Raw genomic sequence first — 27,456 nt, 5'->3', positions numbered from 1 at the left:
TGTAAGGACAGATACTAGACATTTCAGACAGAGACATTCATTGTATTTGCTAATAAACTTGATTTTAGCCAAAAGATGTGTATTAAGTTCCTCAGTTAACTAGATTTCCTCAAGTTCAGCCTACTGAAGTCTCATGCATAGCCTCAGTTTTCAGTGCTTGTACAGATTTCTCTGATGATTCAGAATGAAAACAGGGAATAGATAGCAGTGATGTCTTTGGAATGGTTAAGGCATGTGATTCCACTGTCAATCTCTGAGATAAAGATTTTTAGTGTTATTAGTAGCACACATCTGTTTCAAGGCTGCAGAAGCAAGATAAAAGAGTTGGATAATATGCATTTGCTGGGGCTGGTATCTCAAGCCTTTAGTTTCAGTCTATGATTTTTTACTTTTTAGTTCCTTTATTTTTTAATATAAGCTCTGTTTCAAAAAGCTACAAGCAGGTTTCTTAAAAAGTTCTGCCATTTTAGACAATGATGCTGTACCATAATATTGCACCAACAGAAGGAACTTTGCTCTTTCATGAAATCCAAGTATTGAGGGTTTGAGAGAGAACAAATCGTAACTGCTATGCAAGGGTTGACACACTGAAGACATGAACACACTAAAGTGATGACTGCAGGAGAGAGAAACTCCATAATTTCAGATTCAGTAACTTACACGTCACATGCAGAACAGTGGTGGCAGCGGTCAGGTTTGATTAGCTGGCATCGATCGCAGTATCTGATTGCTGCATTCAAGTGCAAGGGTCAAGTCATTAGAACTGATTCAGTTTAATAAAAGTTTTCCCCCTTAACATGAACTGAATCTTCAAGAGCTTCCTGCCATTCCCTGCCACACCTGTTCTCAAAGACTGTCATGTGCCTACTCTCATATAATATGTAGTTTCGATTTTTTTTTAAAGAAATATAAGATATAAAAGCATTTAAAAAAAACTATGACTATACAGTACTGAGTCCATTTTCATTTACTCTTTGGCTCCCAAGTCTTCCCATCCTTCATCTTCTGGGACTGATCCCCTTTTACTTCTGCACAGGGTACTCAGGCATCCCATTGTGAAACAACATTCTTTCAGCAAGCCAACCTTCCAAATGGCTTTCTCTATCGTCTTTATTAAACAGCAATCTAGTAGACTGTTCAGTAAATCAGTTCTTCTTCATCTTTCCTGGATATTTTTAAACAAGCCTTCAGGCTTTTCTTAATGGAAATAAGACACCAGCAGAGGCAGTTTGAAAGGAGGAGGAAAGCCAACACCTCCAGCTGAACAGTACTGATAAGAGCTGGCAACAGCTTCCCAGACCATTCCAGGAACTTAAGACTGGGATTCCCTTAAAGGGAGGCTTGTATTCGAAAGAGCCAGGTGTCCTTAGATTTTGTTTGGAAAAGTCACAGTAAATTTTGGTAACAGTTATTCCAAATAGTCCATGCTTTTGAAAATTCTACAGGGTTGCTAGAAAAAGATATATATAGAGAGATACATATATATGAAAAAGCTATAGGTTTTCAAAGAATATACATATGCATAAGACAGCACTTTCACAGATATTCATATATAAGTTGAAATAAAAATGCCTATATGTATTAAAGGCAAATACAGAAATAGCCCATAACTAACTCTGTACTGAATTACAGATGGGAATGAAATAACATTTATTTGTTTGTACATTGTAAAAGTACAGTACATTTCTTCAGTACATTTCTCCTCCTGCTGAACCGAAACAACTCAGAAAGAGAAGTTTAAAGTGGGGACAAAAGTGATTATAAAATTGAGCAATAAGTTTAATTTTCCCTGGCTGTGTTAGCTATATTTCTTTGCTGTATTTATTTTTAATAGTGACAACTAGAGATAAATGTCCTCATCAGCTTGCTAGAAGGTGTTTTTTTTTTTTTAAATTCCAAATAGTGGTTTTATGTTGAGATCGCCAGAAAAAGGACTGCAGTTTCTCTTGGGGGAATTAAACATTGGCCCAAACAAATAACAAAACAAGGTCATGGTGTTTGCAATATGTACTTAACAGACTGATCATTCCGTGACATAAATGAATTTCACTGAATTAAAACTAGTAACTTCAGGAGCATAGAATGATCTTTATATCTCACCTCTCGATGCTGTTGTCGTATAGATAGGCAAGTCTTTGGCAGCTCTTCTCAAAATCTCCTGCTGGGATTCTGGTCTCTCTTCTTTTTCATATTGTTCTTTATCAGCTTTTGACAAGCAGAACTAGAAGGGATGGAGAAAATGGAATGGAGGGAAGAGATTAATTATTACCTTGTGTTCCAAGGAAAAGATCTTTCAGACGCCCTTACCCACTGACCAAAAAGTGCCACATAAAGAAAAAAAGACTCCTACAAGAATTACAGGAGATCCTTAAAAGTCCAAGATGTTCCTGGATGTATTTTAAAGAAAATAATCTTTATCTCTGTTCCATTATCTATAGCATTTTCTCTTCAACACAAGGGAAGGTAAAGACTCAGAGTGAGTTTTAAGGTGGGAACTTTAGTTCCTGATAAGCATGAACTAAGTGATCTGTGAACAAGAGGAAGGCACAACAGTCCCTTGCTGCTACAAGGCATTAAAGTTCCCTTATCCCACTTCCTCTCTAATGTAGAGAGGAGTACAAATCAGATGGGGGAAAAAAAGGCAGGTAGCGGGGTTGTGGTGGGCTTCATCACTTCAGCATAGAAGCTAAAAGAGTTTAACTGAAATTTTTACTTAGGAGTAGTCAAGACTAGTCTCAAAATTCATGAGTTGCATTGAATGCAACTTCAGCAAAGCCTGTACAGTTTGAGAGTGAGTTACAATTCTAAAGTAAAGCCTGACAAGCATTCTTGCTGAAACCTCACTGAAATGTAAGCCTTTACCAGAAGAACCTGGAGACTATTTACTCATTTGTGAAGCACTTAATTTGGTATCTGCTGAAATAATATTTACCAGTAAGCCCTACAAAACCCAGTGTGCTGACAAGGCCCCTTGTGGTGGGGGCTGAACTCACTATTTCTTTTGGTATTTTTCTGTTTCAAAGAACTTCTAAAGTCTGAGCTTCCTGCATGGACTACAAGAGCCCTTTTTATGAGCAAACACAGACAAAGTATTCATGGTAATGAGTGGAAAATGCTATGTGTGCAGCTGGAACAAAAACTGGCTCAGTGTGATTTAATATGACCGTATTGTCCTACCAAAAACATGTGCATGATTAGTTCACATGGATTTTTCCCTCATGTTGTAGTTTTTCCTCTTTTGGATTACAGTCAGTTGGCAAGCAACAATGAAGACTCCACTTACAGAAAAGAGGGAGCAGTAAGACAGTGTTGCAATTTCTCTGTGCTATTTCCCAACCCAGAATGCAAACAAGCTGCCTCATAGCTCACAGGATCTAGTTAAGCCTCCTGTCACATATAGCATCACCTCAGTTATTGAACCTACCCACCCTTCAAAGGTGAAACATGAAACATGTTTAAATAATGCCCTTTTTAATAACTGGACACTAGAATTAATCTATGCAAAGGGTGAAATGAAAGTTTAACATTTCAGTCATCACCAAGAGCTTCACCTCATTATTCAATCTTAATCACTCAGATATTTATTCAAGTATGAAAACTGGAGATGGTCACATCAAAAGTTTAAGACAGATGTAAAGCATCATTCCAGCAAACAGTGGTGTGATATGCCTTCATACCTACTACCCATTTTAGTCTGACAGCTGACTCAATGCCTGTCTCTATGCCCTGCAACCAAGCAGAGGTTGCAAGAAATATGAGTACTACTACTAGATGACATTTCCATGGCAAACCATTAATGCACAGAAAAGGAACCAAATCACAAGATTTAAAACTTTTTAAAATTTGTGCAAGTAACATTGCAATATTACTCTAAAAATCCTGGATAGGATTTCAGTTTTCAAAAAAGCTACATTTCTGTTTTAATTTCAGAAATTAATAGGGCCATGAGACCACAGTCTCTTTGGACAATGGCAGGACACCTTCAAAGACATCAAAAGTTGTCTGTTACCATACAGCAAACAGAATTTCCAATGAGGTTCCAGCAGTTCTTATTGAAAACAGAAAGAATCCCTTTGTTTCCTTCCTCTTTCTTTGTATAATGTTGATTGTTCTTTCTTATGACAAATGTACAGGGATTACACCAAGACAACAGCAGCTGCACAATCTTTTTTTAGTTCAATAGTAAGATCACAGGATGCTATTTGTTTTGCAAGAATGGCTAATTTGAATGACTAAAAATATATACGTTGACACACTCACACAATGGAGAGATTCTGAAGTCTGGCTTTGTTTTTAAGTATAACCAGCATAAATTACTCACTGGTATACGAACAGAAGGGATTTGCCCAGACACAGAAAAAGTGGTGCTAGGTTTTTAATTTGGTTGGGTTTTGTGCTTTTTAAAAAAAAATTTTGTGTGCTTTTTTTTTTTGTAGTTATGGTGGGGTTTTTTCCTCCTTTTTTCTGTTTAAAGCCAGCTGTAGAAGAAAATTGTATTAAACCTGATTTCCCCCCACAGCTGATATACAAAGAAGTCATCACACGCCATATGCCCAAACCATCCCTTTCACTTGCTGAATATGAAAAGCTTGCTACAACATTACTGTAAGTACAGGGTAAGTACTGTCAGAAAAAGTTTTCTATTAATGAAGAATCCAAGCAGACATTAAAAGTTGTTAAGCATTAGCTTTATGAGAAGCTCTAGTACATATATAGCTTTATAAAAAGTGGAATAACACACTTCCAACCACATTTTAATTAGCTGACATACTAATTACTTTGTAATTTTCTTGCAGAACCATTCCAGATAAAGCAAAAACAATCACCTTGAAGACAAGTCCCTTTGAATTTTTCGGTTTAGCAATTAATGGAATCATTTAGGTTGGAAAAGACCTCTAAGATCATCGAGTCCAGCCATTAACCCAGTACTGCCAAGTCCACCACTAAACCATGTCTCCAGGTGCCTCGTCTGCTCATCTTCTAAAGACCTCCAGAGATGGGGACTCAACCACTTCTCTGGGCAGCCTGTTCCAATACTTCACCACAAGCCTTTCAGTGAAGAAATTTTTCCTAATATCCAACCTAAGCCTCACCTGACACTACTTGAGGCCATTTCCTCTTGACTTGTCACTTGTTACCTGGGAGAAGAGACCCACCCCCATTGCACTACAACCTCATTTCAGGTAGTTGTAGAGAGTGATAAGGTCCTCCTTGTGCCTCCTTTTCTCCAGGCTAAACACCTCCAGATCCCTCAGATGCTCCCCATTGGACTGTGCTCCAGACCCTTCAACAGCTTTGTTTACTTTTAGTGCTTAGCTTAACAGCAGAATAGTGTTTAGCTTTTTTACACTTTATATTCTGTAGCTTTAGCACACAGAGGACCTTAAAGCCATAATTAAACACTGCAGAGCAGTGTTTGCTTTTCCTTAGAAGCATGGGTTTAACTCTTCTCAAAAATGTTTCAGGTTGACATTAGCACTAAACATCAGTCTTGCCAAAAACAGATTAAAAATTCAACACCCACAGAGCAACCAAAGCCTCAAACACTTTAGCCAGTTTAAAAAACTTCCTAAAAACAAGGAAGAGAAGGGAAATATTTTAAATTTGGTGCCAGTATTTAATCCTTACAAACACACACATTAAAGAGAACAGAAAACAAGGTAATCCATTTTAGGCTTACTGCAATTAATACAGTTCTTTTTCAAAACAAAACTTACAGTCATCATGCATTCTTCTGCTATTATATAAACCTTCTTTATGTAGTCACTTCTCAATTGTCCCTAAGTTTTAACCCTTGACTTACTAATATAAGGATTCAGTCCTCCAGGTCATGAGTATACACTGTATTACTACTCTTTCTTACCCAAACAATGGTCAAAACTGCCTATAGAGGAAATATAAAAACATTGTCGCTGGATTTATCAGTTTTAAAAATTCCAGGTTTTGAGCAAGCTATTTCATAGCAGATCACTGTACATGACTGCCAAACCTGTGATGATTTAAACCCACATTTCACATCAGGAAATGTCATGACACAAAGTACATGGTATTTTAAGAGTAACTTCATCATTTTCATTCATGATGCACTGTCATGCTGTTCTATTTTAGATAATGAGAAGGGAAAGGTGAATCATGCGGTACTGCCAACGAGTTTCATCACTGAATACAGTTCAGCTATTTATAAAAAAGGCATTGACATTTTTCTAACATATTTACCTCGTTAGAGGGGGTTGCAGGAGATGTGAAAATTGTCTTCCCATAGGACCATATAAACATGACAAATGACAGATGAAAAACCACAAGGTAGACAACTGCAATAAAATACAAGTAAGAATTTGGTGAATATAGCTGAAAGGAACAAGCAATTAACCCCTGATCTTTGAGGAGGGCTAAACTACTACACTACAAATTACCTGATACAATTAGGTTAATCACTTTTCCCTGGGTAGACTTAGCAATCTAGGACTGCTCACTTAAAAAAAAAAACAACACAAAAAACCCCACAACAAAACCCCCCATCAAATGTGATGGTTGCTATTTCTCAAGAAAATAATATGTTTTTATCACAGAATCACAGAATGACCTTTAACAGTTCCAGGGATGGGGCACCCACAACTTCTACAGACAACCTGTGTCAGTGCCTCACCACCCTCACAATGGAGAATTTCTCCCTAGCATCTAATCTAAACCTGCCCTATTTCAGTTTGAAGCCATTTCTCCTTGCCCTGTCACTACCTGCCCTTGCCAATAGTCCCTCCCCAAGTCTCCTGTAGACGCCCTTTAGGTACTGGAAGGTGCTATAAGGTCTCCCCAGAGCCTTCTGTTTTCCAGGCTGAACAACCCCAGCTTTCTCAGCCTGTCTTCATAGGAGAGAGGCTCCAGATCTCTGATCATCTTCAAGGCCTTCTCTGGACTTGCTCCAACAGGCCGATGTCCTTCTGGATCCCAGAGCTGGATGCAGCACTCCACATGGGGTCTCACCAGAGTGGAGTAGAGGGGCAGAATCACCTCCCTCAGCCTGCTGGCCATGCTGGTTTTGATGCAGCCCAGGATACAGCTGGACTTCTGAGCTGCAAGTGCACGTTGCTGAGCCACGCTGGGCTTCTCATCAACCAACACCCCCATGTCTTTCCCCTCAGGGCTGCTCTCAATCCATTCTCTGCCCAGCCTGTACCTTTGCATGGGATTATCATCTTGATTCCTGTGCAGGCCTTTGTACCTGGCCTTGCTGAACTTTCCAAAACAGATTTTGAAGGGAAAAAACAAATCAACAACAACAAAAAAAATCCCCCAAAACTCCCCCCAGAACTGAACATAGCTTTACCTGTGGCATATAAGTGACTAACCTTTTTGGATAAAGATGATGATGCTGTAATTCTGTTCTAGATTATAAATTTGATTACTGGCCTACATAATTCAATTTAATTTCTACTTCTAATAAAAACAGCACAATATTGTGCCATTATAGAAGGCACTGGTCATCAATGACAGTCAAAATTCCCAAACAAGGGTTTGGAGAGGACTGCACTCTAGTCATGCTAGCTGGGAGTTAAAAATTGTGTTATTACATTCCTTCAAATCACCTGAGGAATACAATACAACCTGGAAAAGTCCTGTTATAGTCACAGTGGCAACAAAACGTAGGTGGCTTTAATAGGGAACTTAACCAATTTACTAATGGATGTGTGTGATATGGTTGCCTTAAAGACCAGACTTTATGACCCAGGAAGCCTCTTCTAATCTTGTTTCCTCCAGCAGTTTCTTTTACCACTTGTCAAGAGAAAACAGATCAATTGTGCCAGAAGAGCAACTCTTAGAAAAAAGTCATATTAAATATTTACATTATTTTCACTTATCTTCTGTTGCAAGAAGAAGGAAAATTGGCCTACTTTTCTGGACAGATGAAGAGAGTCCTTTAAGAAGGTGTATGATGTACTTTATGGATGGCAGAATTTGGCTCTGCCAAACTTTATTCCAAACTTTGGGAACCTCCTTGTACACAGCTCAGAAAATCCTTGTACACAGCCACAGATGATGTGGTCTTAATTTATTACCTTTCAGGATTTTCATGGGGCTTATTACAATGAAAACAAACTGCATTTGAGCTTTCTTCAGAGAATTATGCTTTTTACCTTTGCCTACGACTCCTCCAACCTTACAGACAGATTTGGCAAATTTTCAGCTGTGGAGCTGATTGAAAATTCAAGAAGCAAAACCTTTTTCGAAAGCCATCCTAAAACTGTCATCCTGATAGGAAAGAACTTGTGTATTACTGTACTAGGCACTGCAAAACTAGAAATTGTCTTTTATTAAAAACATAATCTACATTCAAACACAATGTGGTTAAGCAATTAAAGCATGAGAAAATGGTTTGGAAGAGAGGAGAAAAGGACCATAAAACTGGAGTGGAATCAGTAGCACAGATCAGGACTTTGGTGTAGAAAAGGGAGGGAGGAATTGAATAGAAGGAAAGAGGAAATGAGATACAGGGCAGAGCAGGGCACAGCAACACTAACTTCCACAGTTCTATTCTGTCCATAAAAATCACCCCCAGAATTCAGATTCTTTTGAGGGATTATTTTTAGTGCACACACAATACCTCCAACAACAGAACCTCAGTCTTGTCACAGACTATAAATGCCCCAACACAAAAAACAACAGGTACCATGTCTGGTTGCAGCAAGGGTACAGATCTGTGCCAGTGATACCAGTATTTACTAGAAAGAGGCAGCTGTTGAAGTGCCCTTGCACTCTTCATGTAACTGAGATCTTGCAATCTGTCATCATCATCAAAAGCCAAGGGCCTGACTTCAGTAGCCAGTGACAGGCACCACCCAGGGAAAGACCCTGCCATTGGTAGACCATACTGTCCCCACTCTGAATAAATTCTTGCTTCTTTTCCCACTCCCATGCTGCCATTCCTACTGTGATTACAGGTCACAGTCAGTGCTCCCCAAGAAATGAGAGGGAGGGAAGAGACCATTTTTGACAGCTTTACTTTAGCAGTCCATCTAACCTCCACCTTGGGTAGCAGTATCTCCTCTGCAGACTGCTCCCCGAAGCATCTTGTTTCCAGTACAAATAAAAACCAGGCTCATTCCTAGTGAGCTCATTTTCTTGTATTTACAAGCTAGATGGAAAATACAACAAAAACCTCAAACCCCAATATCTGACAGTTTAGCCAGACTCAGAGTCATGAGGAAGTCCTGGCTAAGCTAAGGCAAACCAGGATTCTTGGCGCCGTGCTGTGACCGAGTGAAGTCAATTCTCTTTAAAGGCACTGATGCATACTAGACTGTAATTTATGGCCTCAGGAAGACAATGTCTTAAGACATGTTCACAGAATCCTCCTAAAATATGCTAAGCCCCTCCTAAGATTTGCCCTTAACATCCTTTTCTGAATCATTCTTAACATTACTTCCAAGACAAAGTCAGATTACAGAGAAGTAATAATATAACAGCAGTATATTATATTGTTAAGAGAGATTCAGAGTTGCCTTTATTCCCCTATCCTAATGGATATAAATCCAGACAAGAATATAAAATTATGAAGAAAAAATTAGCCTTAACGGGGTGAAGAAATCACCGCTAATTTAATCAAAGGTTGCAATTACACACCGGGGTAAAAGGATCTGAACATAGTACGCTGAAATATGGAGCAAAATACACTTGCTAAGATTGCACATTATTGATTTACACAGCAATGTTGCTGGAACTTTGGCCTTTTGACTCTTCTGATGTTGACTCCTGGCTGTTGGGAGTTAGCTTATAAGAACATTATAAAACTTATGCCAGCTTTCTTTTCAAATGAAGAGACTTCATATCTCATTTTAAAATCAACCTTCACAGTTGAGAAATCCAAGCATACAGGATGCCTATGATATGATGCAGAATTGAAGGTGCAAGAAGCGTGCAGGTGACAGCTATTAAAAGCCTAACAGTCAGGTTCCAATGACACTGTTGGTCTCACTAATTAATGTAGCATTTTTCTTCTGTGGTAGATTTAGAAGCACCTGGTTCAGTGAGACAGGTGCTGCATTTGTAATAAAGCCAGAGATCTGACTATGTAACACCAACATCATTGCTCTGCCAGGCTTCCTCAGCTGAGACATGGATCTTGCTTTTCCAGAAGAAATGAGCACGTAAAACTTATTCATATACAGGTCAAGTAAGCATATACAGTAAGCACAGCAGCAACTTGCTGAATTTTGTGAGCAACCTGCTGAATTTTGTGAAGTCTAGGTAAAGCCCAGAAGTGAAATGGGATGTAAAAATCCAGGGTAAGACAAGCTCACATCTTGAATGGCTTACAGTTCATACTTTGAAGGTTTTCCCACTCTTTGAGCTCTTCATTAGAAGATGAAAGAGGACAAATCCTGCCAAGGTTCCCTCATTTTACAGTGGTCTTGTACATGTTCCCCACCAGGAAGAAAACTGCTAGATTAGCTTCAAATTCTGTGCTGTTTTGCAAAATATCTAAGAGGTGAGAACCTCTTACCAGTCTGAAACAGCCCTCTGTGGATAGTCAAATCTATGCTTAATCTACTGCTCATGTTCCCCTATAAGCTGAAATGAACTCCCAAACAAATACCCCATCAATAATATGCTAGAATTTTTTTTAGTCAGTTTATATCTCTATAAGTACGACCCACCGTGACACATATTTGCCAAAGCCAATATGAAGATTAAAGTAACATTTGTCAAAACAAGGTCTTAACCATTTGACTTGGAAATTTAAAATTATAATGTGTAGCCACTTTTGAAATGGTTATGTTTTGCACATTTCTAACTAGTCCTAAAGAATGGGGTTCCGAGGAATTTGGTAAGCTGTTTGGAAAATAGCAAGCAGTTCAACAACAATTCATCTTCCAGAAGTCTTTCAGGTCACTCAACTAAACAGAAAATGGACTTGTGGATCTGCTGCAGTTCCTTCTCTCCTCTCCTTTTTCTGTTCTTACAAGGTACCCATTTAAAAATATTTGCAAACCTAAATCATAGCTGCCTTACTTGCATTAGTCACAGGTCTTGTCATCATCCCAAGTTTGTGATATTAGAAGCTAAACAGACTCAACTGTACAATATTTGCCTTGTTTCTTAGCACTAATCTACTCACTATACAGAGCTTACACATCAAGGAGCACATTTATATTCTATGTCCCTTAGGACTTGTGTGCAAAGCAGCTTTCACATCTTCAAAAAAAATTAAAAAAAAATTACCTTTTTCTGCAGTTGAAGAAATAGTAACTGGAAGAGAGAGAAAAAAAAAGTGTTAAGTAAATCTGTATTGAATCAAGTGTTTGGCTAAAAGCAAGATATATGAGGTAGTTGATTGTTCCAGAGCATACTTTGGGTGTTAATAGAGCCTCCCTACCAAACACTGGGGTAAAACGGGAGCTAGTATTCCTCCTGCCAGCCCTTGATGCTTGGTGAGTTACTGGAAGAGCTGAAGGGATGCAGTTCCCTGCACTAACGAAGCAAGCACATTCCACAGACAATCATTAGACTAACTTTATGCATACCCCCTTCAGATATGTATCTAGCTCATTTTTCTGAGTCAACAGCTAGGCCAACAGGTGTACCACTGGAAAAGAGAAAATTAAAAAGTTCTTACAGAAGTCCTTCTGAAACTGTTACGTTACCTACTTCCTTCTCTTAGTTTTTCCCATCACTTCTCTCTTGCTGTCACATACTATTTTTGACCTTTTTTTCCCTGACCTGAATTCTCCAGGCATAGTTAAAACCTCTCCACTTCCCTATCTCCTACAGCCTCATCTCCTTTCATGCCAACAGCAAATTCTACTGTTCAAATCTACCTTGTATACTGCCTGACTACTACATCCTCCTGCCCGCAGGCTTCTCCAAAACCTTCACACTTAGTTCATCAGTTCATGTACAACACTGAACAGAGAGCTGCTGTACTTACTGGTTTACTTTGCTCATATCACTTCTCTTGCTGGATCTCTTCTTTGCACACTGAATTACTGAAATTTTAGGAGGAAAGGATCTTTTCCTGACTCTTCATCTTACACAGCAAATATAAGCTTCTGGTCAACAGCATGACTAAAAGGTTAACAGAGCACACCCTGGCTAGTGCAGTGTACCTCACTACACACTGTCTCCCCTCTCTTGGCTCTGACATTTTGACTGTCATTAGCCTGAGTGCCCCAGTTCAAAAGAGCTTTTACCTGATGCACACTAGAGTCTTAAATCTGCAGGGCTTCAGTACGTATTGCAGACTTCCTTCTGTAGGGTTACTCTGGTTACAGAGGTGGCATGTGTCTCACCTGTTGATATCTACAGTTAAATGGTCTGCAACTATATTATGCAACTGCGCCTCTTTTTATAGCAAGAGACATAATGAAGTGATATCTCAATTTACAGATGACCTCTTTTTGTTCAGATATGTTTTGGGGTTTTTTTCTTCTTCCCCCTCCCCCCCCCCTCCCCTGCCTCCCTTTTCTCCCCCTTTTATTTAATATCCATGCTCTCTCTGTCTATAGAAGTCTCTATGAAGTTAATGGAAAAGGTTCTGGTTCCTTCCACCTAAGGAAGGAAGAAATTATCATTTAGAATAGAACACGGTTGGCTTCAAACTCAAGGAAGTCAACCCTAAAGAATAGCTTAATTTCACATTAGTTATGGACACTTGCACAGCCTCCTCCAATGTTTCAGTCAAACTCCACCGCATGCTACAGAAGTCTAATTATTTTTAAAGCAAATCCTGTGAGTGTTTTCGCTTGAAATTTTACCGATGCATTATTTCTCCAGTTAACACTTTTTCAACAATGCAAGGAGAAGATAAAAATCATTAAAAAGGTGAAAATTAAAATAAACTCACCAAGTATGGTTGTTTGCTCAACTTAAGAAAAATACTAAAAGTACTTTAGATTAAACGTTGTCTTTGACTCCTCATATCTAAAGTAAACACCTTTGCACACAGCTGGATAAACATGCATTTCCTTAGACAAGAAATATAAAAAAGTTCTTTATTATCCTCTAATGGGATGGAAGAACATCAATATATTTTTTTAAAGTAATTCTGATTAAAGCACTTCTTAGTCTGTAGCCTCACTTCTGCTCTCAGCGCAAAACAAAACTGCAAACCAAATTTGATGTTTAAAGACTCAAAATAATGAACAGGCTTTACAAGTAAAACCAAAACAAAATGAAAGCTTAATATTGTATCACCTGTGAGACTTAATCAAAATAGTCCCTAAAAAATCTTCATAAAAATTAATTAAAGCTTCACAGCACCAGGAAGATAATTTCTCTTTCATACTTAGGTCCCTTAGGTCAGAACGCAGTTACTCGACTCTGTAGAACAACTTTTGTTCAACAAACTCCTGGAGTTTGAGGTAAAAGCCAACACTGAAACACTTGTGATTTTCATCCTGCCTTATCATCTTCAAATGAAATAAAAGATGTCCAGTTCCCTTCTGTCTCAGAAGAAGTTGTCTTTCTGTTTCTATTCTTTTCACTGTTGTTATGCCCATTGTCAGGTAGATTAAACGAACAGCAACCCTACTATACTTGTCCAAATGCACTCAGCAAATGGCACACGAACAGTTTCACAAGATCTTTATACTGCAATGCAAAGCCTTCCTTCACATAAGTTAATATCCAATCTTTATGCAAAAAGCCCCCCTTTAAATATTAGCTAGGCTGGCCATCTAATAAGCAGCTTTACACCACCAAGAAATCAATTCTAGCTTTTGAACTCTGGTTCAGGGGAAACAAAACCACATAAGACATTGCCGTTGTGGTTCCCCATCCCTGGCCTGTAGCTTAGCTCTCTATCACTTTTCTCCCTTATAGTTTTCTTCTAACCATTAAGATACTGCTGCCAGCTTCCACTAATTTAGTATCATCTTCAAGCATTTCTAAAACATGGTTTCTTGTCTGGGGCATGGGATGGGGGAAAAATCAGCACTGCCTTTTTGCTTATTGATATTTTTTTGAACAAAATAAACACTGCATATGATTTAGATGTTAACCTCAGGATGCAACAGCACTTTGCACGATATATCTGCACCAGCACAAGTTACTGCCTTCAGTACTGCAGTCAACACAAACCTGTTCGTATTTCAGAAATGTAAGTATTGCAAAACAGCTGATCTTTGATGATTTTAAAATATATTGCCATATCAGTCTACTGCTCAGCTAGAAAAGGAAAAATATTCTTTGGGTTGGTTTCTTAATATTAAGTTGCTGGTTTTTTTGCAAGAAGACTTATGAAGTTCTAGAAAAGTATGCAAGGGAAGGATAAAACACGACTAGACAGTGAAAGCTGCAGTTTACTTCAATGCAAAGAGCTCAGAAGCATGCCCTCGGGGGCTAAGGCACACAAAGTTTTCACTATGGCCTCATATTTCAAAGGGTTTAACATCTCAGAGTTACAGCAAGTCAAGCAAGCCAAAGTCAAACAAAGTGAACAAGCCCTGTCGGTCTGACTGCAGTGAGAGCTTTACCTTGGCTACCTCAGGGTTTCCAAAATCAGCCTAAGGAAGGAGCTCAGCAAAGCCTGTCTCTCTTTCCCCAGGGTAACAGGCCTACATTGAATGAACTTCATGCTGCTGCAGCTTGTCTAGGGATGTACAACACACTGTCAGTTGGTCCTGTACCACTAAGCAGCTCACACACTGGGGACTCCCACTGCTTTGGGGTCACTGAAACATGAAGCACACAATACAAAGTACGTGAATTCACATCCTACAGCACACTACCTCCAGAATACAACATTACAGCCTTTTATCAGGCTAGATTTGAATGTACTTTATAACTCAGTTTGCTTAAGAGGATAAGCAGAAACTGCAGTTCTGTCTTTAGCAGACGAAACGGTTGCCTTAGTTTTGATTTAGAGACCTAGCATCACCCCTCACAGCAAAACCACTTTTTCCTTCACGACCCCAGTCGTTGGTTACACCTTTCTAGATACTCTTCCTTACACTGTTGCCCGTTATCTCTCATCTCACCTATGTCACAAGAATGAAAGAGGTGGAAGCCTACAGATTATCAGAGGAAACAATCCTGCAGACATAGGGCCATCGTTAGATGAATAACAAATTAAAGTAGAGGAAAATGTCATTTGCTGGAAGCATTCTTCTTGGAGTACAAACCAACAAACGTGTCAACTTCAGAAAACTTTGGAGAATTTTTTAAGCTGCTTCAAGGAAACCTTGCACAACATCTTGAAGAAACAAGCATCTTTACGGAGCTGGTTTGCTTTCAGTTTCAGGCTTATTTTCAGAATTGCTAGGAAGTGTTCAAGCACCTTCCAAATCACTGCATAATAGGAGAAAGCCAAACCTCTCTATTCTGAGGCAAAAAGGTGCAATGATCTGCCAAGACCTTTCAAGAGGCATGCTAAAAGATGAGACATTTCACTTCAACCTTGAAGGAAAAAAACCCCACATTACATCTTCCTACTCCCCTAAAAGCCCTGCTCCAACCAAAGCCAGATATTCTTTCTGCAGAGCAAAAAATTCAACTGCAACTAACATAGAAGTATAGAAAAGGACAAGAACTGATCTTGTTACTGAAGAGCTATGCTTAGTTCCCCATCCCCTCCCACGATGGCTCCCAGCAGGAGTCACACTTTGGTTATTATAGCCTTTCCACAAATTTCAAGAGTAACATTCACATTCTGGCTGACATTCCTCATGGGTGGGAAGAAGGAGTGATAAATGCGCAATTGCATCCCTTCACCAGATGTACAGCCTTAACTTTTCTCAGCTTTTAAGGAAAAGGGTTAAAAATATTAACAAAAATAATATATATCCATCTGTGTATATATATATATATATACACACACACGACATATATTTCCAGAAGTTACCAGTACTGAAGTCAACGGCAACTCCCCACAGGCACTGTCCTGTCTGCAAAGGCAAGCCCCACTGACATCATCTCAAGTTTTTCATTTGTTCAGAAAAACAGAAAATGGCACTTTACTGGAAATATAACTTAGGTTTATGGATACATAATTCTCATTTGCAAATGCAGACCTTAATCACCCACAAGAAGATGGTAGAAACAGTACTTACTGACGCAAGTGGGACAGACAATGAGTGAATTTCCCTGAGAAAATACTCATTTGGCTTCTGTTACAGGGCAGCGTCAGAGCATGAAGACCTTACCACTTCTCCACTGTTCTCTAAAAGCCTTAATTCCGTGACCTTTCCACACGGAGTTATTTCTTATTTCCCAACTGGCAGGCACCCACAAGGTGCTTTCCTCCCTAAGCAGCAGGGAGTTGTTTTTAGACAAATGACTCAAGATGACTGAGTTGACAGCATCATGTAGCCAAAAGCCAACGCAGGAAGAAGATGCTGCCAGGTCCCTGCTGAAAGGCTATGGGGGCCCAGGAACTGCACACGCAACCGCCACCAGCTGGAATGAATGTCTTCTGCAGAAATTTGAGCTGCACAAGCCTAGAATTCTTTTATCTTCATGTGGTGCTAGACTGATACTTTGTTTTTAAACTCCAGAGATCCAGGAATAGGACACAGGTATCCCCCCTCCCAGCGCACTGCCAAGTGATTCAGAAAGCAACATTTTATAGAACGGCAGTGCAGGAGATGGGGCTCCACAGGCCTTCTTATTGTGCTGGCATGAGGAGTCAAGCACTGCCACACAGTGTGCCTCAGCACTGCCTGGGGCTGATCTGCAGCAAAGGGGCACCATGGCCCAGGTCTAACACAATGCTTGTCTCAGAGGCATGACTTGTGGTGGACAACTCTTGCTGCAGGGATGTATGCAGTTACTCGTCTCAACCACCCACCCGCTCCTCTATGTCAGACAAACATAACAAAAGTGAGCACTTCCCAGACACTTCAGGACAGGACTGAATTGCCAATGAAGGAAGGTAAGTTTGCATGACCACAAACAGCAGGGAACTGCAGTGAAAAAGGGTTAATGGCAGTGAATGGCCTCTTGCTGTCCTGGGTCATGCACAGTCAGTCATGAGAGGGAAAAGAAGCCCTGTCAGGGCTGCCGATGCCCTAAAGCAGTGCAGCTGTTTCCACAAGCACATGAGCTGAAGCCTAAACTCCTCACACACACTATGCACAGCAAGAGCACTTGAGTGAGCTACCTTGACACTTCAAGTGATCACAAGATGATGCCTTCAAAGGCACTGCAGGTAATGTGTGTGTGTGACAAGTGGGGAGAAAGCAGGAAGAAAATGCACCCGGAAAAGAGACACCTTGGTGCAAAGGGGGATGCTCTGTGTTTTATGACCACCAAATTTTCCACGTCCACGATGGCCATACCCACTGCTACAGGATTCAGAGAAGCATTATCACAGGGACAGGTAAAATGAATTCATATTTCAAATAAGGCAGTTCAAGCTGCGCTGCAGAACTTTTCTGTTATTTGTTACCAGCCATCGTTATAATTTGTTGCATGGTTAAAACAATATTAACACAATTCTTTCACTATAACAAGTAATTTAGAGCAGCCAGAGGCTTGCTGCCCAGAAAACATTCTCTTACCACAATAATAAAGGGGCTTTTGATTTAGCCAAGGTCTTTTCAGTCTTAATGCAAAGAGTATGTGCATAAATACAAACAGGCTACAGCAGAAATTAGCATAATCAAGGCAAGATACTCCTTGGGTACTGAGTTACATTTAGCAATGAATTTAGCTATGACAACTGAAACGATTTCTGCCATATATTCTGGGAACAGTAAATTCTATGCTACCGCTTCCACAGTTCAAAAACACAGCTACAAAGGCAGCTGACTTCTGGAACTCACAAAATCCTACAGATGGCTCCTTATCTCTGCATCTTCAAAATATTCTTGGAAGTTATACCAAAAGTCTCCCAATGGTCTTCTCAGCAAGAGTGCCTGCACGTTTTAAATGCCTTCAAAATCAAAAGTTACAGCTGGTTAACACACAGGAGGAAGTGTTGCCAGGTCTTAACCTCACAGTCTCACACTTGTGTCCACACCAACTATAATGTGCTAAGAGATCTATCAGCCCAAACAACTAAAGGTTTTTTCTGCAAGTGAAGTTAGCATTTATCTTCAGCAATGTACCAGGTTAGTCCCTGAAAACACTATTCCCCGGGAAGCACTGTTCACTTTCAATTTACCATAATTGCTCAAAAAACATCTAATGTAACTTGATTTTCTTAATCTATTTAATCACTATTACCACTGCTCATTCTATTTGCATTTTGATGGATTTTAAACCCTAGTGTTACTTCTACACACTTTTCCTCAGCTGCTTACTCCAATTACTGAACTTTCTTCATTCAATTCTTTACGAAAAATTCTGCTTTATTGTAACAGTAACAGCTTTATCGCTCAGTAGCTTGGAAGTGCTGTGCATAAATTGCTTCCAATATTGCCTTTAAGCTATCAGACACAGCCACAAGAAAGCCTGGTTTCTTCTCAAAAGACAAAGAGAGCTCTTACTTGCACCAGTCAGTGAGCTGTGTTCTCTCTGGCACATTGGGAACAGGAAAAAGCAGAATCGGCAGAAAGGCATGGAAGCTCAGAAGCATGAGTGGAGCTAGCTTATGGCCACACCACTAATTAATTACATTTTAAGGAGGCATATTTATACTCAGGCTGGCCAGATCAAGCTCATAGTAACACTACACTCAAGTATCTGCATATGTGAAAGTGCTTTCTGTGTTAGGAATAACTCCAGTGGATCTGTAGTTGATACTACTAGGACACTTGTGAGAGACAGGAGTGACAAACAGGATAATCAGCTGGTGTTGACAGACTGCTAGTCATCATTATGTTGGGCAGAGTTGTTGTACACACCCTGCACAGGATTTGATGTTCTGCAGGTGATACTAGATACTGTCAGTATATTTAAAGTAAAAAACCAAAACAAACAACCCCTCCCCCCAACCAGACACAGCTGCTGTGACCTGCAGATGTGGACCCTCATCCCATGATAGGGACCTGCTTTGTTCACCAGGAATCCTTCTTCATGTTTGGCTTCAGACTTCTCCAAAATCATTTGCCTCCTCACTCACTTACTGGTCTGGCTTGCAACAAGTGTTTCCTCAAATACTGGAATAAAATCTCGCAAAACTCTGTGGATGAAAATCTCCTTGTAAATTTCCTTACAAAATATTAGGCACTCTGTTTTCTCAGAGAAGGATTTTGGTGTCACCAAGTTCACTGAGTAATGGAAGAAACCAAACTGCCCAGCAAGCTCTCATGCATTAGGTCACTGGATTCCCCAAATTAAGTTTTAACTTAGTAACATTGGTCAGGTTTGATTGGTATTTGTCACTTGAGATCAAATATGGGACATACCTATGATAAGAGCTAATTTTCAGCCAGCAACACATTAACAACAGAGCAGCCAGTAATGTAAGTTACATGAACTCCCATCATGATATTAATAAGTCAAGATTTTGAACACAGCCCTTTAAGGAAGTTGTTTCGAAAAAACACTCATTTATAAACACGTATATTACTTGTGGGAAACTTGAGTGATGGGGACCTCCTGCCTTCAATGTACTGGACATGTAAATCCTAATAAATATTTAGTATTCTATTGCTCTTGCTCTGATTGACAGGAAGCTGAACATGAGCCAGCAGTGCGCCCAGGTGGCCAAGAAGGCCAGGGGCATCCTGGCCTGCATCAGGGACAGTGTGGTCAGCAGGTAGCCACCATGAAACACAGCAAGTAACATCTCTATGCAATTACTACGCTGAACTCAATCTTTAAAAAAAAATACAATTATTTAACCCCCCCCAACATGAAACTTAAGGAGCAGCAGATTAAACAGATAAAAATACACATACACACAACATTCCCACAAAAATCCTATTCATAACTTGCAACCTTTTTCAGATACTGTAAAAAACTAACTTGAATGTTAGTTACATAGGGCTTTTGAAAACATAAGAGAAACCAAATTTTGCTACAAGTTTTGGGCTCCTTTGCAACCTTTGGGTAAATCTGCACGTCAAAAACCAAAGAGGTGAAAGCCTAGGTGTACAATCAATTGCAGCATTGTACACCTACAATACATCACTTCTCTGTTTTTTTTAATCCAAACTTGACAAAGCCAAATGCAATGACTAGTTGTCAACAGAAATGGTAAAATAACAGGTTCTCCACATTCACTCTACGACAAGGCAGTAGCTGAGGCATTTAAGTTTTAAGTCTACCACAGACAACTGCAAACCAGCTTATACAGTAACTATCTGTTTAGGTCTATTCAAACACAAAGTCTGTTCCTCTCAAGATTAGATTTAATCTATATTTTATTTCATTCTCTCTGCAGTGGCAGCTTGCCTAATTCCAGACGAATTATTACTTCCACCTCTAAATTTTTTTCATTGCAAAAGGCTTAAAAAAAGGAAAACAAAAACAAAACAAAACAAGCCAGCTTTCCATGCTTAGCGCTTCACAACAGACACATAAAAATCACCCACTCTGCAGACAAATGCACATCAAGATGCACAAGTGAAATACCACAAACAAAAAACCCTTGCTGCATTAAAACGCTCACTTGATCTCTCTGCAAATCATATGATTAAAATGCTTCTGTTCTTCACATTTGAGACAATGCTGCACCATATACAGCATCAGAGAGACTGCTGCAGAAACTGCAGAGGCAAAGCTGCGCCTCATGATCCAGTTCTCTTTGCTAATCTTGTAAGACAATTTTAATAGCCAAAAGGGAATGTGAATAAGGAATGGATGAGGCATTTGGTCTTTTGGAAAAAAAGGAAAAGCAGAAGCCTGAAATGCTTCAGGAAGAACTTGATTTTTAGCACAGATAAGAGAAGACAGTCAAAGGTTAGGTAGGAGGCACTCCACTGAGGACTGGGGGGGGGGGGGGGGGAGCAGAAGGGGGGGAAAAATCTGTGACCCGGAACAGGAGAAGTTAAGCACATCCCACAGAAAACAATTTAGTGACAGCAGAAGGAGGTAATACTGGGGAAGCGGCTAAAAGAACAAACATATTTGTTACATCCTGATTATCCCTTTCAGACATGATTCACACCTTGATGAAGATTCAGCTTACACCAAAAAAGTGGTCTGTGCTTACTTCTCAAATGTTTCTATTAAATTTCAAACATACTAATGAGAGAAAAACAGATACTCATCCTGTTACAGGAAGATTATGCACCAGCTGAGAAGGAGTTAACAATTCAACTGAATTGAAAACTCCATAAAAGCTGTTTCAGGAACCTATAGTTTATAACACTTGTAAGGAAAGTACATGTTAAACCAGCACAGACTCTTACAGTTGTAGGAAACTGTTGAACAAACACTGATCTACTGAATGGATGAAAAATGCATGACATGAACCCCCAGCATTTACAGGCACAATTTCAGACAGACAGTTAGAATCTATCCTACTCCCATTTTCCATCATAGGCAGTCTCAAGTTCCAAAAGTAGGTACAGTGTCATTCAAGTGTTTCACCTGTCACAGGTATACAGGAACTCAGCTCAGATATCCATCTTTTAACACTGAAAAGTATTCTGTTATGAAAAGCATGTCTACATTAACTCATAAAAATATGAGTCACTAGAGAACAAAACTTCAGAGCCTGAAGTTCAGAGTATGCAGAGGGTCAATGACCTCAAAGTAATGTCTACTGAAAGCATACACTTGAAATTCTGGTCCTTTTATCCACAGCATCTGGTAGGAAAAGAGAGACTCAGAAGTGACCAAGTAACGTAAAGCCCCTGATTAAAAAAGAAAGTGACTTTTAGATCACTGTTGTAACTCAAGGTATACACAAACCTCCTACTGTTGTTACCAGAGAAAAATATGAGAGAACTTATTTTCCATAATCTTAAATACTCATACTATCCGAGCCCTTTGAAAGCAAGAAGAAAAGCTTTATAATCCACACCTAAAAGGCAATCAGAAAGCGCTGCAGCAATGAGTGATCACAGCTACAAGAATGTAAAACCACAGGAAGCCTTCCTGCTTCAGCTCAGACACTTAGTCAACTCCTTGCTTTCCCTAAGTCCCTTCTCTCCCCTCCTCCAAAGTCATCCTGCCCATGGACCAGTTTCAGACAAGTGTTGAGGCTCAGTGGAGGTCTCACACTAAGTATATGCCAATAAGCTTCATCAAAGCTGTTGGAAGGGTAGAAGAGACAAGCTCACACTACCTGTTAGCAAACAGCTGCTCTGAGCTCAGATGGCTCATTCTCTGCCTCGTCCCCTGGGCAAGCCAAGCAACACCAAACTGGCCACTGCATCACACTTCTTTTTAACTAGGGATCAAGAAAAGATGCCAACTACTGCAGAGCTGTCAGGAACGGTTTAGCAGATGCAGGGGAAAACTGACAACGGAGGGCTGGGGCGGGCACCGCAGACAAAAGGCTGAGAGGAAAAAAAGGGATGGAGTCCTGATGGCAGAAGAAAGAGCTGACACAAGACAACTCCTCAAGAAACAAGGCTGACTAGTTCTGTTGCACTTGGAACAATTTTTTCATTAGAGGACTGGCAAGAGAGCACATTTCATGCCATACAAAAGGCACATGCCCACCTGTTCCTATAAGCTAGAATGATCAATACAGTGCAAAGCACCATATAAGAAAATAATCTTTCTACTCAAGCTGAGCACTTAGTTTTCCAATAATTTTTATCCAGTCTGAGCAGGATTACCCATTCCTCAACAGGAATTCTACTTATTTATAGTTAGAGAAAAGGATCTCATTTAAGATGATAATATGCATGCTTACATTGAGACATGACAACACAACTAACTGTACTCAGAGTGGTTCGATGTCTGTACTTTTAAATTCCTGAGAGGCACATAAACATAGTTAAATGTAACTAATGATCTAACTTGTTTAATCTGCTTTCCTTTTCTTGCAAAGGTAACCCTCTTTTCCTACGGGAATGCTTTTTACATGCTTAACATGCAAATGTTGTCCTTCAGTGCTGACACTTCAGCATTTTCTGTACTTTGAAATCAGAAGTTACTGACACTCTGCTGTATCACCTTGCCATTGCTTGGGAGATACTGCATTAGCATTTTCAGTAGAGATTTCTTCTGGAGGAGGCAGATGGAGTTACCTTCTCTCTGTTTATACAACAGACTCCTCAGATGGAAGCATTACAACAGATCACCATGTGTTTCTCATATGGATTGTGCTTTGGGGAAATCAGAGCTATCTCCCTACTGACAAGAGCTATTGCAGTCTCCTGGAACAGCAAGGAGTGTAATTTGAACTATTAACATGAAGTTATGCATTCTAAATTACAAACTGCTTTGTTTGCCAGGATTTTAGATGCACGAGACATTACCTTTTATTAAGAAAAAAAGCAAACCCTTCTGCAACTAGATGCTATGAAAAGAATACATAACTAGTTACTCCCATAGCTTTGAAAATCCCATTTTCCCATACTTAGCAGAGTATGATGCATGAAAACAGTCATACATTCTCAAGCCTAGCAAATAGGTAAAACAAGTCATTGTCCTTAAAACTCTTGCCCCAGGAGAAGAGTTAGGACTGTGTTTTTCAGTAAAAACCTAACCTGAACAAGATTTTTAGTTATTAACTTTTTTTTTTAAATAAAACTAGCCAATACAGTTTAGTTAAGATCTGCATACAATTCAGCCAAAGTTAACTTTTCTTTTTCTCAGTGCAGAATGCACTACCAAAGTCTGCTAATGTTTTAGCAAAACGGTAGGAAACTGGCTGGCTTCACCCACCAACTCTGACTACGTGTGACAAAACAGTGTCTTCTGACCACCCTCCAGCCAGTCCGTATTAGAGCCCATCACCTACAAAAACAATAGAGGGGATAAATAATAAAATACAAGTCAGCCATAAGTGAAAATGCACCACAAGAGCAGCGCTCCACTCTCTCCGGGCATCTGAGAGATGTGGTAAGCAGACACAATCAGTCCAATTCAACAACAGCATAGTATAGCCATTGTTCACAAAAGCGATGTTACAAGCAAAACATGTTTTGATGACAAGAAAGAACACATGAAATAGTTTTAAACTAACAAAAAGCTATTTTACAACACCCTTTATGTATTGCTAGGTGTGCTTTCTTGTAAACAGAGCTGTGGGCAAGTTATGCATGAAAAGAAGAAATAATCTAATAAGAAAGTGTTCATGTTTTTCTACTTCAAAGCACCTAAACCTCTGAATGACATGCTGCCTTGAGTCTTTTGCAGTTCCTTCAGTTACACATGTTCACAGAACTTTTATACTCTGCTGACATTCACACATTTGCTTACACACATTTGGCTGTTTTCACCTTTCTAATTAGCTTAATAGCTAATTTACCTGATGGATCACAACTACACAGCAACAGTGGTCTAAATAAGCCAGTGTTCAACAGCTTCAGAGAGAGATAACGACGCTGGCAGTTTCCAAGGGAGGAAAACAAAAGACGAGCTCACGAGTCTCCTTTCATCTTATCCATACCAATTCTCCTCAGTGTTCACAGCTGGCATGTAAGTAACACAATTCAGGGTTATAGAAGAGACCTAACGAACTAAATACACATTGGCAGTGAATTACAGAGTAAGACTGAGTCCATTACACACCAAAAGCAAGACATTGAGCAATATGTCTTGCTGCAGCAGAGGAGGATGTGGCAAGCAGCACAGAGAAGCAAAACTGAAAGGGAAAGGGTGATGTGATGAAAGCAAGAGGCCCAACTTTACCATTTTCTTTATTAGTAATATTTTATGATACTACAGTAAGCTTGGCTTCCCACTTGATTTACTAACTGACTATATATGTTTAACCTTTAATAAACGAGGAAGGACTACAAGGAGGAAAAAAAAAACCAGGAAGAAGAAATGGTTGAGGAAATAAAGGCTTTCTCTCTTCCCATTTCCTTGTTAGCTTCGCATCTTAACATTTATCTGATCTTTAAGTATAATTTTTGAAAAAGTACTGGTGTCTGTGGGGTTCCAGTTTTTCTTTTAGTATTTACTTGAAACTTTCTATTGTGTCTTCTCTTTTCTAAAGCTTTCCTTCCTCCATCTCTTTTTCCTTCACCAGGCACACATCAGCCTTTTACCAAAGCCACAAGCCCTGCTTTTGCACCCGCCCTATGTGACCATCTGCAGAGACCAGTATCACCTCATTCATCAGCTGTGTGCTGAAGGCACATCCTTGCTCTTCTTCATAGTATGTAGTGCAGTAGTTCTCAGAACAAATAGAACATAAGGAGCATTGAGAGAAAGTAAACATACCTGCCAAGAGAAACAGAAAATCCTGTATTCCACTATAAATCCTTTTTATGCTACTTTGAACTCAACTGCAGTGGAAAAGCACACAAAGGAAAAAACCCATCACACCAAAAAGACCTCATAAAAACACAAACCAACTGTAAAATTCAGTGACGGTAACAGAAGCCATTAAGTAATTTTCTTATTAAATGACATCTTTTCTTAATAGTCTGTATGTGCAGACGTTAATAAAGCTGATTTGTGAGCAAAAAGCACCAGATTTATAGCTGCAAAAGTTCTTGCACGAATAGGAGCCAACTCTTTCAATAATTTTCACACAAGTGACATTCTAACGAACTCAGAAGGGCTCTCTGCAGCTTCTCTCTGCTTACGAAGGAGAAATCATTCACCAGCACTCAGTCCTGACCCACTCTGTGATCGAAACACAAAGCTGGGACTTCGGGAGCTTGAGGTTCTGCTCCCAGTTCAGCCAGAGACCACCTGTGCAACCCTAGGCAAGTCTCTTAATATCTTGGTTTTTGTTCTTTGCTTAAGAGAAGAAATGAATAGCCCTAATCTGCCTTTTGTCATGCTGATCAGACTGTAACGGGTACAGAAAACCTGTAAAATGTAAGCCCCTTTCAGGACTACTGCGATAACAACCCATACCTCCAGTACTGAAGATTGTCTTAAACTTGGTTCCAAGTGTTTATAGTTTTAACCACGATTTTTGAATATACAGACGTATTAACAACTCTCTCATGTCAACATTTCACAGAGTATCTCAACAAGCATTATTTTACAACTATATCTCTACTATTTAAAGCCCAAGTAACTTTTTGCCTGTGGTTCATGTTCCAGTCCACATCTCTAAACACAAAAGGCTCTGAAATAACATCAGCATTCAGAAAAGTTATTAAAAACACTCCTTGCAGAAAAAGAAAAGTAACTGATTACTTCTAATTGACGTCCCTATAAGTTTACCCAGATATAAAGTATATGCAAATCTTTTATTTCTAGCCAGGGCTAACAAAGCACATAGTCTACACAAATAGCAAGTACAAGGACTTACAGATACTAGGCATACCTATATGTAGCTTAAAATAGTTCTTATTTTGAGGTTTGTTTTTTTTTCATTTCAGCTTCCTTACTCAAACATGCCAAACGCTCAATAACGCGTTCCTTAGTTTTCCTATGCTGCTTCCAAGTTTTACCAAGTCTGATGAATACTGCACATCACAGTTCCACTCCATTTACGCTGCCCAGAGAAAGCCAACATCCTCCCGAACTGAAGTTTCCTCCTGAAGGCAGTAAAGGGTAAATATCACCCTGACCGACGCGGGCTGCAAGTCAGATTTATATAAGGACAAGCCCTCGTCCAGAAAGCCTGGACACGGCCTGACAAAACCCCATAAGCCCTAAATCCTCTCCCCAGCCCGCTTAAGTTGAATGTTTCCAGCTTCATTATGCTTCAATGACACTGGGCATCTTATTAAAGGGGGGAAGAGGAGGGAGGGAAGACTCCTATACACCCATAAGGAGTTATTTGATATATCAGCAAGAGGGATGAACAACAGAAAAACAGAGAGGGGAAACCCCTCCTGGGGAGACACGAAGGGCTGAAGCCTTCGCGAGGTCCTTGTCCCCAGAAGAAGCGCCCCGGACCCCCCGCTTGGGCCTCCTTCTCTCCCCCAGACCCGTTCCTCGCTCCTCCACAGGCGGCTCCGGGCCGGGACCCCACGAGGCGCCTGAGGGCGGGAGGACAACAGGTAAACCCGGCCCCGGAGGGAGGGAACGCCCGAGGCAGGGGTCTCCTCCCGCCCGCCTGGAGGAGCCCGCCACGGCGCAGCGGAGGAGGCGGGCGGCGGAGGGTCCTGCCCGCCCGGGCGGCAGCTCCCGGCGCCCGCCACCCTCCCGGTGCACTCACACACACACAGCTCCACCACGTAGGCGTAGTAGGACCAGGCCACGACCAGGGCGATGAAGGCCACGGGCACCCAAGCCAGCACCTTCTGGCAGCACTTGAGGACGTGGGACGGCGCCATCTTCCCTGCCGGGCACCGCGGCAGCGCCGGCGCTGCGACGGGCGGGCGGCGGCTGCAGCTCCGGCCGCCGCTGCGGAGCCGGCCCCGGGCGGGCCCTGGGCGGGCCGCAGTGGGCGGGAGAGGGGCGGCCCCAGCGCCCGCTACCGCCTCTTTCCTGGGACCGCCGGAACGTCTCACTGGAGCACACAGTTGTTAGTGTTGGAAGGGGCCTGTGGAGATCATCCAGTCGAATCTCACTGCCAAGGCAGGGGCAGCTGGAGCA

General features: G+C 40.5%; 1 protein-coding gene across 2 annotated transcripts in view; it reads right to left on the bottom strand.

Moving 5' to 3' along the window:
- Positions 1 to 27,249, bottom strand: part of ZDHHC20 (zinc finger DHHC-type containing 20) — a 47,161-nt gene extending 19,912 nt beyond the window's left edge. For both annotated transcript variants that reach the window (XM_027652532.1, XM_027652537.1), the window contains exons 1-5: positions 27,077 to 27,249; positions 11,218 to 11,244; positions 6,217 to 6,311; positions 2,101 to 2,221; positions 661 to 730 (exon numbers count right to left, since the gene is read on the bottom strand). In XM_027652532.1, the coding sequence (XP_027508333.1) occupies positions 661 to 730; positions 2,101 to 2,221; positions 6,217 to 6,311; positions 11,218 to 11,244; positions 27,077 to 27,194 (431 nt within the window). In that variant the 5' untranslated portion in view covers positions 27,195 to 27,249. The remainder of the gene's footprint in view (positions 1 to 660; positions 731 to 2,100; positions 2,222 to 6,216; positions 6,312 to 11,217; positions 11,245 to 27,076) is intronic.
- Positions 27,250 to 27,456: the final 207 nt, after the last annotated feature.

The sequence above is a fragment of the Corapipo altera genome, unplaced genomic scaffold, assembly GCF_003945725.1.
Source record: "Corapipo altera isolate COAL_440 unplaced genomic scaffold, ASM394572v1 0, whole genome shotgun sequence".
Classification (NCBI taxonomy): Eukaryota; Metazoa; Chordata; class Aves; order Passeriformes; family Pipridae; genus Corapipo; species Corapipo altera.
Note: the sequence above shows the minus strand (reverse complement) of the source record. Positions and strands in the feature narration are given on the sequence as shown.